At 64.9% G+C, this 18,710-nt stretch overlaps 2 protein-coding genes across 7 annotated transcripts; one reads left to right on the top strand and one right to left on the bottom strand.

The window, feature by feature from the left end:
• Positions 1–38: 38 nt before the first annotated feature.
• LOC139683646 (cleavage and polyadenylation specificity factor subunit 6-like) lies at positions 39–428 on the bottom strand. Its single transcript, XM_071578965.1, has one exon. The coding sequence runs from the start codon at positions 426–428 to the stop codon at positions 39–41; it is 390 nt and encodes a 129-aa protein (XP_071435066.1).
• Positions 334–18,626, top strand: CAMK2B (calcium/calmodulin dependent protein kinase II beta). 6 transcript variants are annotated; one of them, XM_071579235.1, is made up of 21 exons: positions 334–491; positions 3,015–3,109; positions 4,667–4,726; positions 5,084–5,138; positions 5,227–5,292; positions 7,211–7,283; positions 7,921–8,023; positions 8,659–8,742; positions 9,206–9,300; positions 9,522–9,644; positions 9,726–9,809; positions 9,906–9,948; positions 10,370–10,444; positions 12,353–12,390; positions 12,464–12,535; positions 14,005–14,049; positions 14,297–14,345; positions 16,204–16,279; positions 16,446–16,540; positions 16,774–17,008; positions 17,217–18,626. In XM_071579235.1, exons 1-20 carry the CDS (start codon positions 427–429, stop codon positions 17,004–17,006), a joined length of 1,629 nt encoding a protein of 542 aa, XP_071435336.1. In that variant the 5' UTR covers positions 334–426; the 3' UTR covers positions 17,007–17,008; positions 17,217–18,626. The 6 variants fall into 6 exon arrangements, with proteins under 6 accessions (XP_071435336.1, XP_071435337.1, XP_071435339.1 ...); XM_071579236.1 differs by lacking the exon at positions 17,217–18,626 and adding an exon at positions 17,142–17,207; XM_071579238.1 differs by lacking the exon at positions 10,370–10,444 and having other exon boundaries at positions 12,350–12,390.
• The last annotated feature ends 84 nt before the right edge of the window (positions 18,627–18,710 follow it).

Genomic DNA, 18,710 nt, shown 5'->3' with positions numbered 1-18,710 from the left:
GGGGAGGGGCGTCTGGATGTGGGGCCATTATGGGGCCATTATTCCCCCTCTCCCGGGGGCGAATTGGGATCGGGGGGTCGCGGGGGGTGCGGGGTGGTGGTTGCGGGGCCCCCGCGGAGCGCGGGGGGATCCCCCCGGTGTGGGGATGCCCGGGGGTCCCGGGGGGGCTGTCCCGGGGGGGCTGTCCCGGCCGGGGGCAGGGGGCTGTGCCGGGGTCCCGGGGGCTGTGGCGGGGGGCTGTGCCGGGGTCCCGAGGGCTGTCCCGGGGAGGGCTGTCCTGGCCGGGGGCGGGGGGCTGTGCCGGGGTCCCGGGGGCTGTCCCGGGCAGGCTGGAGCCTCCCCCGCGCCGCCCCCCGCCCCCCGCGCCGGGCGGAGCCGGAGCAGCAGCCGGAGCAGCGGCGCTCATTGCGGCGCGGCGGCAGCAGCATGGCCACCACCGTGCCCTGCACCCGCTTCACCGACGAGTACCAGCTCTACGAGGAGATCGGCAAGTAAGGGCGGCGGCCCCGGTGCTGGCCCCGGGAGCGGCGGGGGCGGGGGGCGCTGCCCGGGGCTCGCTCGGTGCAGACGTGACGCATCCCCCCCTTCATCTTCATCCCCCCGGGATGGGACACCCGGCACTGCCCCCCCCGGGACCGGCCCCCCCCGCCCAGCCCCCCCAGGACCGGCCCCCCCAGCCCCCTCCGGGACCGGCCCTGCCCAACCCCCCCCCCCCCCCCGGGACCGGCCCCCCGCCCCCCCGGCACTGCCCTCCCCCCGGTATTGGCCCTGCCCCCCCCATACCGCCCCCTCCAAAGGCCTCGCCAGCCCCCCCGGCGGCCCAGACCCCCTCACAGCCCCCCCAGTCGCCAAGAATCTCCCCATCCTTATGGACTCCCATCCTTACATCCTGCCCTGCTCTGTCCTTACTCCCTGGTCACTCCGAACCCCCTCCAGCTCCTCCGCATCCTCCCCAGTGCCCTCGTACCTGTCCCTGCAGACCCCCCCGGTCCTTACAGCTGCCCTTGACCCTCCAGACCCGCCATCCCCACAGACCCCGCAGTGCTCCTGCCCCCCGCCCCAGCCCTCAGAGCCCCCCCTTGCTCCTGTGGACCCCCATCCTCACAGACCCTCCCAGCCCCACATAATCCCCCCGCCCAGTTTTTGTGCCCCCTCCCATCTCTCCACATCCCCAGGTTCATAAAGACCCCCAACCTTCCAGGCTCCCCCAAAGCCCCCACCAACCCCCACAGTCCTTGTGCCCTCCCAAACCCTCCAGACCCCTCCAGTCCTGATGGACACCCCCCTCCCTCATTCTCACAGCCCCCTGTAGACACCCACCATACCCCAAATGGTCCCTGAGTCTTTATGGGCACCCCCTCACCCTCCACCCCCATGGATCTCCCCTTTGCTCAGCCCCCCCATCTCCAGAGACCCCCCATCTCCAGAGACCCCCCCATCTCCACAGACCCCCCCCATCCCTCTCCCCTCTGGTCCTCAGATATGTCCCCCTCCCCCAGTCCCCATTAGACCCCTTTGGGCCTTATATAACTCCCCAGATCTGTTCCCCTCCCGGGTCCTCACAGCCTCCAACCCCCCTGGGGCCCCCAGGCCTTACAGATTCCCAGGCCCCCTCATCCCCCTTGGATGTTTCCACCCTCCCCCCCCCAACCCCAGCATCCTGATCCCCCCGGGTGGGTGTCATGGGGAGCTGAAGAGGAGCTGATTTTGGGGGGGCTCATTTGCCTGCCAGGCCATGGTGGGGGGTGCAGATCCCCCCCCCCGATCCATGGGCAGGGGTCGGTGGAGAGCGAAATGGGGCGGGGGGGGGTCAAACCTCTATGAGGAGGGGGGCAACCCCCACCCCCATAAGGGGAACGCTTTGTGGGGGGGTCTGTGGCCCCTTTGGGGGTGCTGGGGCGGGAACATGTTGCCATCGGGGGCTGTTCCTTCGCTCTGCCCAAAATGCAGCCCGTCCTGGTTGCCATGGCAATGTGGTCCTTTCCCCCCCCATCGCTCGGTGTCACCCGCAGCCATCGCGCATGTGTCCCCCCCGCCGGGGCTGGGGGACATGGCTGTGGCCCGGGGGGGGCTGAGGCATGGCCAGGGCCGTGTCACTGTGCCCACCTCGGGGCTGGCACCCGCCTGTGTCCTGGCCTGGGGGCCACATGGCGAGGGGACAGGGATGCCAGGCCCTGGTGACACCCTCCCTTTTCCTCCCATGATGAGAAGGTCCCCCCTGTCCCAGCCAGCTTGGGGCCCTTGGTGTCCCAGGACATGGGGACATGGGGTGGTGGCAGGGGACAGCCAGCCCTCCCTCCCTTCCCAGAGCACACACGTGCCCCACAGCACCTTTCCCATGGCAGGGACAGTGTGCTGCTGGCTCGGCCGTGTCCCCAGCCTGGTGTGGGGATCCCCTCTGTGTGCGCTGACACTGCCCTGACAGCCCCAGGGGGCAGGACCCTGTCGGGCAGGGGACAGGCAGGGGACAGGCAGGGATATGGGTCCTGGGAGGCAGAGACGTGCTGGTGGCACTTGGAGGGCTGTGGATGCTGCTGGGTGGCGTGGGCATGGCCACCCTGAGCCGACCCCCGTCTCTGTCCCCACCCCATCCCCGTCCCCAGGGGTGTTGGTGGCTGCTGGCTCCCCTTATCCACAGCCGAGTGCTGTGCCCAGTGCCACCACCACTGTCACCGTCACCATTGCTGCTGCCACCGCGGCCACCGCTGCCATCCGGGCCACCCGCTGTCCCCATGGCAACGAGCTGCCAGTGCTGGATCCTTCCCGAGACCCCCTCCACGATGCCAGCCCCCCCGGCTCCTGACCCACACCGAGCCCCCGTTCAGCCTCCCCTCCCCAGCCACCCCCAGCGCACCCACAGTGGGGCCCCAGCGGTGTCAGGGCCCCCCTCCCCGTGTCGGGGCTCCCCCCCGGTGCTGAGTCACGGCGGGAGCAGCCCCTGGCCTCGGGTGCTGAGTCACGGGTGGGAGCCACCCCCGGGCGCTGGGGAGGGCACTGAGCCTGTCCCTCCCCAGGGGGGCTTTCTCGGTGGTCCGGCGCTGCGTCAAGCTCTGCACCGGCCATGAGTACGCTGCCAAGATCATCAACACCAAAAAGCTCTCAGCCAGAGGTAGGTCCCCTGGCAACGCCGGGATGCCCCGAGGCCTCCCCAGCCCCTGGGGATGCCCCCTGGGACCACCCTGGGCCCAGCCACCCCCACAGCTATGGAGACACCTCAGGTACCCGAGATACCCCAATGCCCAGTGGCACCTGTGACAGCCGTGATGCCAGTGGTGCTGGTGGCACCAGGTACCAGTGAGGAGGGGATGGGTCTGATCCTGTCCATCCCCTGGGGCCCCTTAGAGCCTGGCGGGTGTGATGTGAGTAGGTGTGAGCAGACAGCGTGTGTGTGTGTGTGTGTGTGTGTGTGTGTGTGTGTGTGTCTGTGTGTGTGTGTGTGTTTGTGTGTGTGTGTGTGTGTGAGCAGATGTGAGCAGACAGTGTGTGTGTGTGCGCACAGGTATGATCTGTGTGTGTCTGCACAGGTGTGAGCTCTGTGTGTGTGCACAGGTATGATCTGTGTGTGTGTGCACAGGTGTGAGCTCTGTGTGTGTCTGCACAGGTGTGAGCTCTGTGTGTGTGCACAGGTATGATCTGTGTGTGTCTGCACAGGTGTGAGCTCTGTGTGTGTGCACAGGTATGATCTGTGTGTGTCTGCACAGGTGTGAGCTCTGTGTGTGCACAGGTATGATCTGTGTGTGTCTGCACAGGTGTGAGCTCTGTGTGTATCTGTGTGCCCTCATGTACTGACACACCCAGAGGTGCAGCCGCACACACAGGTACAGGTGTGCTCTGATACAGCAGCCATTGCAGTCACACACGTGTGCAGTCACACACGTGTGCAGTCACACACGTGTACAGTCACAGACATGTGCAGTCACACACATGTACAGTCACACGCGTGTACACTCACACACGTGTGCAGTCACACACGTGTGCTGTCACACACGTGTACAGTCACACACGTGTGCAGTCACACACGTGTACAGTCACACACGTGTGCAGTCACACACGTGTACAGTCACACACGTATGCAGTCACACACGTGTGCAGTCACACACGTGTGCAGTCACACACGTGTGCAGTCACACGCATGTGCAGTCACACACGTGTGCAGTCACACGTGTGTACAGTCACACACATGTACAGTCACACAGAGGCACAGCTGCACACAGGTACATCCGCACACATGGGCACAGCTGCACACCCCACAGACACTGGTACAGTGATGCACATGGGTGCAGCCACACACACGTGTACAGCTGTGCACACAGACACACCCACACACCTGCACACCCACATGCATGTACAGCCACAGGTGCTTACACACGTGTGTCTGTGTACCTGTGTACGTGTACCTGCATGCACAGCCTCACATACGTGCACACACAGGAACAGCTGCATGGACATGCACATGTGCACACCTGTGCACACCTGTGCACACCTGCACACACTCGCACATGTGCACACCCCCACACACCCCCACAGGTGCACACTGATGCCCCTGCCCCCCATGCACACCTGCACGAGCCCACCTGGGGCTCCTCCCACTGTGGCTGCCCCGGGACAGGTGGCTGGGGCGGGTGTGCCGGGCAGGGCAGGTGCCCCCTGACCCCTGTCCCCGCAGACCACCAGAAGCTGGAGCGCGAGGCGCGGATCTGCCGGCTGCTCAAGCACTCCAACATCGGTGAGTGACCCGGGGGACACCTGGGGACACTGTGGGGCTCTCCCCGCTGGGTGCCACCCAGGGACATGCTGGGGCCACCATAGGGGGGGGTGTGCCACCCTGGGAATGTGTGGGGTCCTGTGGGTGCCACCCAGGGACACCCTGGGGACACGCTGCGTGTCCCTCTGGAGGCGTGTGGGGTCTCACCACTGGGGTCCTGCTGGGTGCCACCTCTGAGGCACTCTGGGTGTGTGTGACACTGACACACGTGTGTGTGACACTGACACACGTGTGTGCCCCTCGTAGCAGTCATGGGGGGCCGGGGAGGGCGTGGGGGCCGAGACCAAGCCTGTCCCTGTCCCCATCTGGTCCCCACAGTGCGGCTCCACGACAGCATCTCCGAGGAGGGGTTCCATTACCTCGTCTTTGACCTGTGAGTGTGGCTGGGGCTGCCCAGGGTTTGGGGGGCTCAGAGGGTCCTGGGGGTCCCCGGGGTGACCCTCTGCCTGGCTGTGTTTCAGGGTGACGGGTGGGGAGCTGTTCGAGGACATCGTGGCACGGGAGTACTACAGCGAGGCCGATGCCAGGTGAGCCCCCGCGCCCGCCCAGCCCCCGGACACCCCCAGACCCCCCAGTGCTCCCCTCCCCGGGGGGCTGCAGGGATGGGGCAGCTCCAGCAAGGCAGGCAGGGGCCACCCAGTGGGTGGGGCATGCCCCCCACCTCCCCACTATTGTGACCCTCCACTGGCTCCATCCTGCTGCTGGCTGGGGCCTCCCCATGTCCCGCTCCCCACCCCACGCCCCCCGCTCTGCCACTGAGGGCTGGCACTGTCCTGACTGTGCTGGGGGGCTGGTGGTGGGTGGGGGGCCCCCAGGGCCCCCTGGTGCCATCCCCAGTGCCCTGTGTGCCGCCGTGTGCCTCTCCCCGTGGTCTCTGGGCTTTCACAACATTGTTTCTCCCCCTCTCTCGTTCCCCCCATCCCTGTCCCACCTTGTGCCCCACCTCCTCCATCCACCCCTCCATCCCCCGCCCTCCCGTCTCCCATCACGCGTCGCTCGGGCTCTGTGCGTGTCCGTGTGTCCATCCGTGTGTCCGTCCGTCCTTCCCACCGCTGCCCTCTGCTCGCTGCCCCCTCCCTGGCACCCCCCGCCCTCTGTTTTGCCTCCTACAACCCCCCTATGCCCCAAAATGCCCCTATATCCTCCCACCCCCTTACCCCCAACCTGCCCCACCCTGACCTTCCTTCTTGCCCCCCACCCCCTTTACCTCACCCTGTTCCCCCCACACTGCCCCATTCTCCCAACCCTTACTCCTCCATCCTGCACCCCCAATCCCTTCACCCCACACTGCCCCCCCTTTATCCTCATCCTGCCACCCCCTCCCACACCTTTGTCCACGACCTGCCCCCACTCCCTGCCTCTCCCACCTGCCCCCCATTTATCCCCATCCCAACCCCATCCTGTCCTCCCCACCCTTTGCCTCTCCATCCTGCCACCCCATCCCAACCCCCCATGCCCCCTCCTGCCCCCTCCCACCCCTCTGCCCCACCCTGTCCCCCCACCCTGACCCCCCACCCACCCCTTCCCCTCCATCCTGCCCCGCCCCTGCCCGCCCCCCGTTCTGTTTTGCAGTCACTGTGTCCATGAGCTCTTTGCCCGCGTTCCTCCCACCCATCACTTTGCCCCTGAGCAGAGGGAGCCGCAGGTCAGTATCTGGGGGGCAGGGGGCCGTGCCCCCCGCGCTGCCCGTGCCCGCCGCAGCCCCCGCCGCAGCCCCCGCTCCGCCCCCAGGACCCGCCTGCGGGGCTCTCTCCTCGCTCTTTTTTCTCCCTGACCTCCCTTTTTTTGCCCCCCTCACAGGGAGGTTGCCCCCCACTGCCCTTCCTCCCCCAGCTGGGTGGGACCCCCTTCACCCCCATTTCAGGCTCTCATTCCCTGCTCCTTCCCTCTTTCTTTCTTGTCTTGTCTCCATCCGCGCCCCTCCCCACACCCCTTGTCCCCCCACCCCGTGAGTCCTGTCTGGGGGACACCCTGGCATCGGGGTGGCAGCAGGGACGGGGGGGCCCCCGTGGGGGCAGGGGGTGGGACACAAAGGCACCACTGGGGTGACCCTCCAAGGCTCCGTGCCAGGATGGGGGCTCACCTGGTGGGCACTGAGAGGTGACCCCCAGGCAGTGACCCCCCAGGAGTGACCCTGCAGGGGTGACCCCCAGTCAGTGACCCCCTCGGAGTGACAAGCTTGGTGTGACCCCCCCAAGCAGTAACCCCCCCAGGGGTGATCCCCAAGGAATGACCCCGAGGCAGTGATAGTTCCCCAGGGGTGAGCCCCTGGCAGGAGCACAGGAAGTGCAACATTCAGCACCTCCCAATCCAAGGTTCCCACTGGGGTGCAGTGGGGGCCCTGGCAGTGGGGTGGGGGGCCAGTTTGGGGGTGCAGATCCCAGGCAGGAGGTGTGGGCAGTGGTGGGGGCAGCATGCCCCTGACCCACCCCTGTTTGCATGCAGCCACTGCATCCAGCAGATCCTGGAGGCTGTCCTGCACTGTCACCAGATGGGGGTGGTCCACAGGGACCTCAAGGTGAGTGTGTCCCCCCAGACCCCAGTCTGTCCCTCTGCCCCCTCCCAGCTCTCAGGGTCCCCACAGCCTGGAGGGGCCCTGACTCTTTGGGTTCTGGGGGTCACTGAGATCCTGCAGGAGTTGGGGGCTCCCTCTGCTCTGAGTGCCCCCAGCTGCCATCTCCTTTTTCTGGGGGTGCACATGACCCCCCTCGGTCATGGCACAGTCCTGTGCTGCTGGGGGGGCTCACTGTGAGCCCCCTGCTCACCATGGACCCCCAGGGGCATGAGCTGGTCAGAATGGGGGCATGGGGGGCTGGTCAGAGGGGGCTCGAGCTTGGCTGGAGGTGAGATGTGGTCAGGGCAGAACAGGATGGTGGGTGGGATACAGGGGGATGGTGGGATATGGGGGGATGGTGGGATATGGGGGGATGGTGGGTGGGGTACAGGGGGTACTGAGATGAGGTGTGTGGGACATGGGGTGACTCTGAGCTGGCTGTGGGGCTGTGCCACCCTGGGCCAATGGTAGAGGGTCCCCATGGCTGCAGACACCGGGCACAGAGCTGGCCAACGGGCAGGACATGCTCGATGGCAGCTGCAAAGCCCCTCTGCCTCCCCCATGCCCCTCTCCCTCCCCACCCCTGCCTGTGCCCACCCAGCCAGAGAACCTGCTCCTGGCCAGCAAGTGCAAAGGGGCGGCGGTGAAACTGGCAGACTTCGGCCTCGCCATCGAGGTGCAGGGGGATCAGCAGGCCTGGTTTGGTGAGTGCCACTGGCCCCGTGCCCTCCACAGACCTGGCCCCTGCCCACCATGTCCTGCCCTGTCCCAGTCCCACATCCTCTGAGTCCCTGCCCTGTTCCTACAGCTGTGTCCACAAAACACAGCACTGTAACAGCTACTGAGGAGAAATGAACTCTGCCATAGCCAAAACCAGGACACCACCACAGCCCTATCCCACACCCGCTGTGTCCATGCCCTGTGCCCACAGCACCCTGCCCCTGTCCCTGCCCCTATCCCTGTCCCTGCCCTGTCCCTGTCACTGTCCCTGTCCTGCCCCTGTCCCTGCCCCTATCCCTGTCCCTGCCCTGTCCCTGTCACTGTCCCTGCCCTGTCCCTGTCACTGTCCCTGTCCTGTCCCTGTCCCTGTCCCTATCCCTGTCCCTGTCCCTGTCACTGTCCCTATCCCTGTCCCTGTCCCTGTCCCTGTCCCTGTCCCTGTCCCTGTCCCTGCCCTGTCCCTGTCCCTGTCCCTGTCCCTGTCCCTATCCCTGTCCCTCTCCCTGTCCCTGTCCCTGCCCTATCCCTGTCCCTGCCCTGTCCCTGTCCCTGTCCCTGTCCCTGTCCCTGTCCCTGTTCCCACCCCCCACAGCTCACCCGTGTCTCCATCCCATGCCAGGATTCGCAGGCACACCTGGCTACCTGTCCCCTGAGGTGCTGCGCAAGGAGGCCTATGGCAAACCTGTGGACATCTGGGCATGTGGTAAGAGCTGACCCCTGCCTGGTCCCTGCTTCTCCCTGTCTGGTTCCTGCCCCAGTCCTGATCCCTGCCCAGTCTCTGCCTCATCTGTGCCCCAGTCCCTGCCCCATCCCTGCCCAATCCCTGCCTTGTGTCCTTGTCATTCCATCCCACTCCAATTCTGGCCCCTTCCTGGCTCCATCCTTGTCTCATCCTATTCCCATCCCGGTCTCACGCTGTTTCCCATCCCAGTTCCTGTCAGCCCTATCCCAGTCCTTGTCCTGGTTCCACCCCTGTCCCCAGCCCAGGGCCATCCTGTGCCATGTGCCCTGGCTGTGCCACACTCTCTGTGGTGGGTGCTGTCCTGGCAGCACAGGGACAGGCCGTGCTGGGGTCACCGCTGTGTCACAGGGACACCACGAGGCCGGAGGGAGCAGGGGGTGGCTGGGGGTCCCTGCACCCCCCTGAGCCCGCTCTCCTTGGCCAGGGGTCATCCTGTACATCCTGCTGGTGGGCTACCCGCCGTTCTGGGACGAGGACCAGCACAAACTCTACCAACAGATCAAGGCTGGGGCCTATGATGTAAGTCCCCAGTACCAGGACCCCCCGTGCTGTGATGGGTGACCCCTTAACTCTGGAACCTGCTGAAGGGCAGCACAGCTGCTCTCAGCGGGCAGAACCTGGGGATAGCTTTGGGCCACGTCTTCAGTGGCTGGTTGAGGATGTGTAGGGCCGTGGAGGGCCATTGGCTGCCATGGGGCTGCCCCTCCAGAGCTGTCACCTGTGTCCCTGCTTCCCTCCAGTTCCCTTCGCCCGAGTGGGACACGGTCACCCCTGAAGCAAAAAACCTCATCAACCAGATGCTGACCATCAACCCTGCCAAGCGCATCACGGCGCACGAGGCCCTCAAGCACCCGTGGGTCTGCGTAAGTGGCACTGTCCCCTCTGCTGCGTGGCCTCTGCCCAGTGCCACCAGCGCCTGGCACTGACCCTGCTGTCCCCCACAGCAACGCTCCACCGTGGCCTCCATGATGCACAGGCAGGAGACAGTGGAGTGCCTGAAAAAGTTCAACGCCCGGAGGAAGCTCAAGGTGAGGAGGGGGCTCATGGGGGGGCTTGGGCTGGGGATGGCACTTGGCCCCTGTCCCACCCCCTGCCCTGTCCCCTCACTGTGCCCCTCCCCACAGGGCGCCATCCTCACCACTATGTTGGCCACCAGGAACTTCTCAGGTGAGGGGTGGTGCCCGCTGGCTGGGGGGGCCGCAGCCCCCTGCCCGCAGCCCCCCCGGGCCGGTGCCCCCCCTCTCTCTGTCGCTGTCTTTCTCTCTTTCTCCCCTCCCCTCTTAACCCCCCCCATTTTTATCCCATCGGCGAGGACGGGGCGTGTGGTGCCCAGGTGGGGCCGGAGCCGCCCCCCGTGCCCCCCGCCCGCAGCAGCAGGTAGTGCCCGGTCCCCGCGTGTGCCCCACGCCGGCTGGTGGGGGGCGACACGGGGAGGGGGACGGAGCAGCGCCAGCCACCCCAGGCCCGCGGCCGGGGTGATGGGCACCCCAGGAGTTCCTGTCGGGGGGTGGCAGGTGGGGGTCCCGCCGCAGCCCCCCAGCCCCCTAACAGGAGCTCTGCTCCCTCTCTCTCTCTCTCGGGCCCGCAGTGGGCAGACAGACCACCGCTCCTCCGACCATGTCGGCGGCCGCCGCCGGGGCCCCCCTGGGGCTGGTGGAACAAGGTAGACGCGTCCGCAAAGGGCCCCCCGGCCCCGCTTGGTCTCTGTGTGTGCCCAGATCCTCCACCCTCACGTGCCCCTCTTCTCCCCACATCCTCTCCCCTGCCTCCCCCTCCCCAACAGGTCTCGGGTGCCCTCCTCGGAAATCGGAGCGATGCATGGCCCCCCTGGCACTGCCCCCCTGGCACTGCCCCCCTGTACCGCCCCCTGCACCCCACAGCCTCTCCCCTCGCCACCAGCACTGAGAAGTGCCACTGTCCCCCTGCTGTCACCCTCAGACTGGCCCCGGAGGGGGGTCTCTGCCCCACGCCCTACCCCCCATCCCAAGGAGGGGGCTGCCTGTGCCCTGGGCCGGTGGTCCCTCAAGGGGCACATACTGTGGTGGCATCCCCAGGGTCCCCACCTGGGCCAGCCATGGGGAGCTGGGGGCGGGGGGATGATTTTAGGGTGTGTCCTCCCTCCCACTGTTGCCGTCCCATGGCAGTGCCACCCTCCATGTACTCAGTGGGGGCACACAGTGCACAGATGGGGCAAACTGGCTTCATGTCCCGTGTCCCCCACTGTGTCCCCACCCTGCATGCCCCTCCCCTTGCATGTGCCACCTCCCCAGCATGTGCCCCCCAGCATGTGCCCCCAGCACGTGCCCCCTGCCCTGCCCAGCTTGGAGAGCTGCAGCCAGTGTTTGTGACGCCGCGAAACACTCGGCGGGTCTTAAACCACCCCCCAAGGGGCAACCACTGGCCCCCTGCCAGGGGTCCCTCCCTCAGCCCCCCAGTTTGGCTCTGGTTTAAACCTCACCTCTCAGTGCCCGCCTGCTTTCAGAGGAGGGACCAGGACCCTTGGGGACCCCCTGCCAGGGACCCCTGGGGGGACAGAGGGCCGTGGGGGAGTGGTGGGGTGTCCCCTCCTCCCCACGTCTGCCCCCCCCTTGGGTGCTGTGACTGGACTTGTCACCGTGCGGCCACCCCAGCCTGTGAGCCAACCAGGGGGTTCCCCAAGCTTGGAGGAGCTACGAGGATGCTCGAGGTGACACCCCCCATCCACTCACAGCCACTTGTGGCCCCCATGCCCCCACTCCCCCACGCGACCATGGCCAGAGATCTGATAGCAGTGACAGATGCTCTTCCAGGGAGACACGAAGGGGCACAGGCGGCTGTGCCCCCCCCGGCCCCCTTACTCAACTCATCTCTTTTTATGTTCTTTTTTTATGTTTTTCCCCTTTTCCTCCTTTTCTCCCATTTCTCTCTTGCCCCCCTCCCCCTCCTCTCTCTCGCTTTCCTCTCTGCATTTCTCCAAGGTAAGCCAGCCCTACCCCCCCAACAGGGGGGCCACCAGGATGGGGACCCTCCCCAAATTGGGGACACCTCCTTCCCCCACTCTGGGGACCCACAAAGTTTAGGGCCTCCTCTCAGGATGGGGACATCCCACCTGGATGGGAATCCCCAGAGGCCGAGGACACCCCTCCCATGATGGGGCAGCCCCCCCTAGTTGGGGACCCTCCCTAAGTTTGGGAACCTTCCCCAGGATGGGGACACCCACCAGGATGGGGACATTCCCCCCAGGATGGGGACACCCACCAGGATGGGGACATTCCCCCCAGGATGGGGACACTCCCTTCCCCCAGGATGGGGACCTCCCTGAGGTTGGAGTCGCCCCTCCCAGCATGGGGACGCCCCCCAGTATGAGAACACCCCCAGGAGGGGGATGCCCCTCACAGCATGGGAACCACTCCTCCAAAATGGGGTCCCCTCTGGATGGGGTCGCCCGTCCTGGCATGTGCCGTGTCCCCAGCGCTGGGGTGGCAGCGCTGCCAGCCCGCAGGGTGGGCTCAGGCCGGATGGCCGCAGGGGCTGGGGGGCTGTGGCGTGCCCTGTCCCGAGGGCAGCTCTGACCCGTCTCCCCCCGCAGCAGCGAAGAGTTTGCTGAACAAGAAGGCGGACGGCGTGAAGGTGAGGGGGCCGGCGGGGGCGGGGCTGGGGCTGCCCCCCTGGCCACTGAGCCCCCCGTGTTTCTCCCCTCCAGCCCCAGACCAACAGCACCAAAGGCAGCGCCGGTGTCACCAGCCCCAAGGGGACCCTCCCGCCCGCCGCCCTGGTAGGTGCCCCCCGCCCTGCGCTCCCCGTCCCGCCGGGTCCATCCCACCAGCCCATCCCATCCATCGCCATGCGCGCCCCACCAGCTGTGCCCGGGGGAGGGGGTGGCCCAGGGACGGGCAGGGTGTGCAGGACACGGGCACGGGGGGACCCCGCCGGACACACGAGGTGGGTGAAGGGCACGTGGACAGGCTCGTGTCCTCCTCAGCCATGGGGACAGTGACGTGGGTGCGGGACATGGTCACACCCCACCGTGGGGACAAGGTAGGTGCAGGAATTGGGCACAGAGATGCTCCTGCCATAGAGACAGCAAGGTGGGTTCAGGGCACAGGCATGTGGATGCCCCACCATGAGGACAAGGTCGGTACAGGACATGGCAGGGGGTGCCCCACCATGGGGACAAGGTGGGTACAGGGTAGAGGCACAGTTGCCCTGTGATGGGAACAAGTCAGTGCAGGACACGAGAGAAGGGTCCTGGTGACACAATGGCGAGGTGGGCACAGGGTATGACTGTGGGTGCCCCACCATGCAGGTGGCAGGTGCAAGGTCTGGGCACAGGGACACCCTGTGATGCCAATGGTGAGGTGGGTGCAGGATCCTGGTACAGGGATGGAGATGCTGAATGTGGCCCTGTGGGTGAGGTAAGTGCAGGATCTGGGCAGAGGGATGCCCAGCTGGCACAGGGAGTACAGGACACAGGGAAAGGGATGCCCATCTGGAACAGCGAGTGCAGGATGCAAGGGTGCTCTGGTGATGCCAACAGCAAAGTGGGTGCAGGATGTGGGGCACAGGGGTGCCCATTGTCATGTGGATAGCACAGGGGGTGCAGCATAAGGGCAGAGGGATGGTAAGATGAAGGCAAGATACGTGCACGGTGATGCCCAGCTGGCACAGAGTGCTGGACACCAGTCAAGGGGTGCCCAGCTGGTCAGTGAGTGTGGGATATGGAGAAAGGGGTGCCCACCCCACACAACTGAGAGTGGGATGCAGGCAGCAGGATGAGGGGTGCTCAGGATGCTGGCAGTGGGGTGGTTGGGATGTGGGCACAGGGATGGTCTGGATTCAAGCTGAGGGATGCTCAGGGATGCAGCAGCAGGACGTTGGGATGCAGGCACAGGGAAGCTCGGGATGTGGGCAGCGAGATGCTCAGCCGCACGGTGAGTGGAGCCCCTGGGCACCGGGATGCAGGACATGGGCACAGAGCTGCCCCCCAGCCCATCCTTGGGCTCTCACTGCCCCTCCCCACCCCCACTGTGCCCCCCTTTTCTCCCCTCCATGTCTGTGAATTAAACCATTTGGCTTTGCTGGACTAATGACTCTCTGCTTCTCTCCCCCCTCTGCCCTTCCCACGTCCGGTCTGGGTCTCTCCTCGCCCCCGTCCATGTCCTGCTTGCTCCGTTGTGCCCCTCGTTGTCCCCCCTCCGGGCCTCGCTCCCCCCCCCGCCTCTGTCTCTGTCCCTTCTCCTGTAGGAGCCTCAAACTACCGTAATTCATAACCCCGCGGACGGCACGAAGGTACCTCTGCCCGCGCCGGCCCCGGGCTGGGGGGCTGCGCTTTCCGCCTCCATCTCCCCAGCATCAGCCATGGCGCGGGGGGGTGCGGGGACAGGGGGTCCCCTCGGCGTCCCCCACGGTGTCCCCATGGTGTCTGGCAGTGTCAGGGTCCCGCCGAGCCCCGGCTGGGCTCGCCCCCTCCCTGTGCCCCCCAGCGCCAGGTCTGACCCCCTGTTTGTGTCTCCCCCCACCGCCGTCCCGTGGGCAGGAGTCGTCCGACAGCACCAACACCACCATCGAGGATGAGGACACCAAAGGTGACGGGCGCTGGGGGCGCACTGGGATGCACTGGGAGGGAGCTGGGATGCACTGGGGCGGTGCTGGGATGCACTGGGTTGCATTGGAATGGCACTGGGATGAATTGGGGTGGCACCAGGATGCATTTGGTGCACGCACTGGGAGTGTCTTGGAATGCACTGGGGTGGTGCTAGGATGGCACCAGTATGCATCGGGGTGCACTGGAATGGTACTGGAAGGAACTGGGATGGCACCAGGGTGAACTGGAATGGCACTGTGGTGCACTGGGACAGTTCTGGAATGCACTGGGATGCACTGGAATTGTGCTGGAATGTGGTGGGATGGAGCTGGGATGCACTGGGATGGCACTAGTGTGCATTGGACTGCACTGGAATGGAACTGGACTAACACCAGGGTGCATTTGGTTCACTGGGTGGGATGCACTGGGATGAAATTGGATTGTATTGAGCTGCACTGGAACAACACTGAGATACACTGGGACATGCTGGGATGCACTGGGATGGCGCTGGAATGGCACCAGGATGCATTGGGGTGGCACTAGGATGCTCTGGGAGTGTGCTGGGTGGAATGCATTGGAATAGAGCTGGGATGCACTGGATTGACACTAAGATGCATTGAGTTGTACTGGAATTGCATTGAGTTGCACTGGAATTGCACTGGAATGAACTGGGATGGAACTGGCATGGCACCAAGATGCCATTGGTGCACTGAGGTGGCACTGGGATGCACTAAGGCAGGACTGGAATGCACTGGGAGGGATCTGGGATGGCACCAATATGCACTAGGATGGCACTGGGATGCACTGGGATGGCACTGGGATTTATTGGGTTGCACTGGAATGACACAGGGATGGCTCCAGAATTCCTTGTGTTGCACTGGGACATCACTGGGATGCACGGGGAGAGTGTTGGAATGCACTGATATGGATCTGGGGTGCACTGGGATGGATCTGGGATGACACTGGGGTGCACTGGGGTGCACTGACATGGAAATGGGATAGATTGGGACATGCTGTAATGGCACAGGGAGAGACACTGGGATGCATTGGGGTGCACTGGGATGGCACTGGAATGGATTGGGATGCCCTGGAATGGTACTGAGGTATAGCAGAATGGCACTGGAATGCAGTAGGTTTGCACCGGGATAGAACTGGGATGTATTGGGAGGCAATAGGATGGTACTGGAATGCACTGGGATGTATCAGAGGCCACTGGAGCAGCTTTAGGATGCACTGGCACGCTCTGGGACCTAATAGGATTGCACTGGGATGTGTTGGGGTGCACTTGCATGGAACTGGGATGGTACTGGGATGCAGTGGAATGGCACTGAGACAGTGGGATAGCACTGGGAGACGCTGGTATGAAACGCTGTAGTGGGATGTGCTAGAATGGCACTGGGATGTACTGGGACATGCAGGGATAACACTGGGATGCTCTGGGAACTACTGAGACATGCTGAGTGGGCACTGGGATGCTTGAGCATGCTGGGAGGGCACTGGGACATGCTGGGGTGGCACTGGTGTAGCACTGAAAGGATCATGCAGATACTTCTGTGGCAGAGCTGTGGGGGCCTTGGGAGCACAACGGTCCCTGTCTGTCCCCAAGGTCCTTCTGTCCCCAAGGGTTGTTTGTCTGTCCCCATGGTCCCTGTGTCTCTCCTCAAGGTCCCTTTGTCTGTCCCCATGGTCTGTCTGTCTGTCCCCAAGGTTTGTCTGCCCCCAGGCTCTGTCTGTCTGTCCCTGTGTCTGTCCCCACGCCTCCCCTCCATGTGCCCTGTCCATCCCAACACCCTGCCCGCCGCCCCCCACGGTGTCCCCGCGGGGCAGGGGCGGTGGCGGTGACAGTGACGTGCCCCCAGCCCGCAAGCAGGAGATCATCAAGATAACGGAGCAGCTCATTGAGGCCGTCAACAACGGGGACTTCGAGGCCTACGCGTGAGTGGGGCAGGGCATGTGGGGCGGGGCAGGTGGGACGGGGCAGGTGGGGTGGGGCAGGTAGGGCATGGCAGGTGGGGTGGGGCAGGTGCGGCAGGGCAGGTGGGGTGGAGTCAGGTAGGGCGGGGCAGGTGGGTTGGGGCTGCTCTCACCTTGCTCCCTGCAGGAAGATCTGCGACCCAGGGCTCACCTCCTTTGAGCCTGAGGCGTTGGGCAACCTGGTGGAGGGGATGGACTTCCACCGCTTCTACTTCGAGAACTGTGAGTGGTTGACCTGCCTGTTCCTTGCCCCCATCTTTGCCCATTCCCCACCCATTCCTTGCCCCCATCTCCCCCCATCCCTGCCCATTCTCCCTCCATCCCTTGCCCCCATCCCTGCCCATTCTCCCTCCATCCCTTGCCCCCATCCCTGCCCATTCCCCACCCATCCCTTGCCCCATCCCTGGGCACCCCCTGCCCGTGCCCTGCCCCACTGACCCTCGGGCTCCCCGCAGTGCTGTCCAAGAACAACAAGCCGATCCACACGACCATCCTGAACCCGCACGTGCACGTCATCGGGGAGGACGCGGCGTGCATCGCCTACATCCGCCTCACGCAGTACATCGACGCGCAGGGCCGGCCCCGCACCAGCCAGTCCGAGGAGACGCGCGTGTGGCACCGCCGCGACGGCAAATGGCAGAACGTGCATTTCCACGGCTCGGGGGCGCCCGTGGCGCCGCTGCAGTGAAGGTGAGGGGGTGCCGGGCCGAGGGTATGGGGGGCACCAGCTGTGGCTCACTGGGGTAGAATCACAGACCTTTCTGAGTTGGAAGGGACCCACGAGGATCACGGAGCCCAACTCTGAAGTCAATGGCCCACACAGGGGATTGAACCCATGACCTTGGCATTATTACAACCCGGTTTTAACCAACTGAGCTGACCTCGGGTGTCCCCGCAGAGCTGACGGTGGCTGTCCTGGTTCCAGCCCGACGGAGACGGCGATGGGAGCCGAGGCGGCAGCCGGAGCTGCGGCCCCCCAAGCACGCGTCCGCATGCCTGTCCCCCCCAGCCCTGGCCCTGCTCCCCCCTCCAGTGCCTGTGTTTGCAGAAAACAAAAAGACAAAAAAAAGCCAAAATGAGGAAGATGAGGAAAAAAAGGGAAGAAAAAAAAAAGAAAAAAAAAGAAAAAGAAAGGGGGAAAAACCCACCCCGGTCCCAACCCCACCCACGGCCCCAACCCCAACCCAGCCGCTCGGCCACAGGCGGGCGCTGGGGGGCTCAGCCCCCTCTCTGCCCGTCCCTCCTGGGGGCAGGGGGTCCCGCCCCCCTCCCGGCTGTGCTCGTGGCGTGTCGCTGTCGCTGGTGGTGGATGTTGTTCTTTGGGCTCCGCTTTGCTCTGTCCCGCCCCGGCCCCTGTACATAGAGAGAGCTCTTTATTTTTGAATTCCCACGGGGGTCCCCAGCCACGGGGGCTGCCGGGGGGTGACTGAGGAGGGTCTCACACACACAGACTCCCCCTGCCCGCCCCCCAGCCCGGCGCTGCCCCGGGGGCCCGAGGCTGATCCCGGACGCTGCTGCGCAGGGAACACGTGGGTGCCTGTGCGAGGGTCCCCCGGTGGCACCCCCGTGTCCCCATCCTGCTGGCTGCCCTCCCCCAGCACGCTGTGGCCCAGGTGCCAGCTCCGGGTGCTGGCAGGTTTTGGCAGGGGGGCTGTGGGTGCCGTGCCAGGGGGCTGGGGGTGCTGGGGGTCGGGGCGGGGGGCTCGGGGCAATCCAGCCAGCACTGACGCAGCATCGAAAGCACTTTAGACTAAGAGAACGGGTCTCTTAAAGGGGCACAGGCTGCTCTGCCGGGCCCCCCGCACAGGGGTCCCCCAGCACATCGTGCACCCCCCGAGCCAGCACCCCGGGGCACCCCCTCGGCCCCACCCCGGCCCTGGGGACGCAGCACCTGCTCCTGGTGCTCCCCACACGACTCCCCAGGGTGTCCCCTCCATGCTGGGGGCTGGTTTTGGCTGGGGCAGGGGAGGGGCGGGGGACATTAATTATTTTTTAATTATTCTGATGATTTCTCTGCATGCCCTTTGCGCGGGAGCAACCCTCGGGCGCTAACGCTGTATGTCGAGGAGCTGAGCTGAGCTGTTCCTGTCCCATGAATGCTGGTGGATCGTTGCCAAATTTTTCTCTTTCCTCCCCTTTTCTCTCATTCTTTTTCTGTCTCCCTCGACCCCCCTCCCCAGCATATCCCTCCCTGACCCCCCCAAAAAAATCCTTTGTCTTTTCTTTCTGAGCCTTGTAAGTGTAAAAGATGACTCTGATTTCGTTTTTGTCTCGGGAAAACTGCAAATAAATTATGAAGAAAAACCAATGATGATTAAAGAAAGAGGTGGAGGGAGGAGGTCAAGTGCACCCATCCCTGCCGGGGTGTGTGTCCCAAACCCCACCCTGGGAC

This window comes from Pithys albifrons, chromosome 29 (assembly GCF_047495875.1).
Source record: "Pithys albifrons albifrons isolate INPA30051 chromosome 29, PitAlb_v1, whole genome shotgun sequence".
Lineage (NCBI taxonomy): Eukaryota > Metazoa > Chordata > Aves > Passeriformes > Thamnophilidae > Pithys > Pithys albifrons.
Note: the sequence above shows the minus strand (reverse complement) of the source record. Positions and strands in the feature narration are given on the sequence as shown.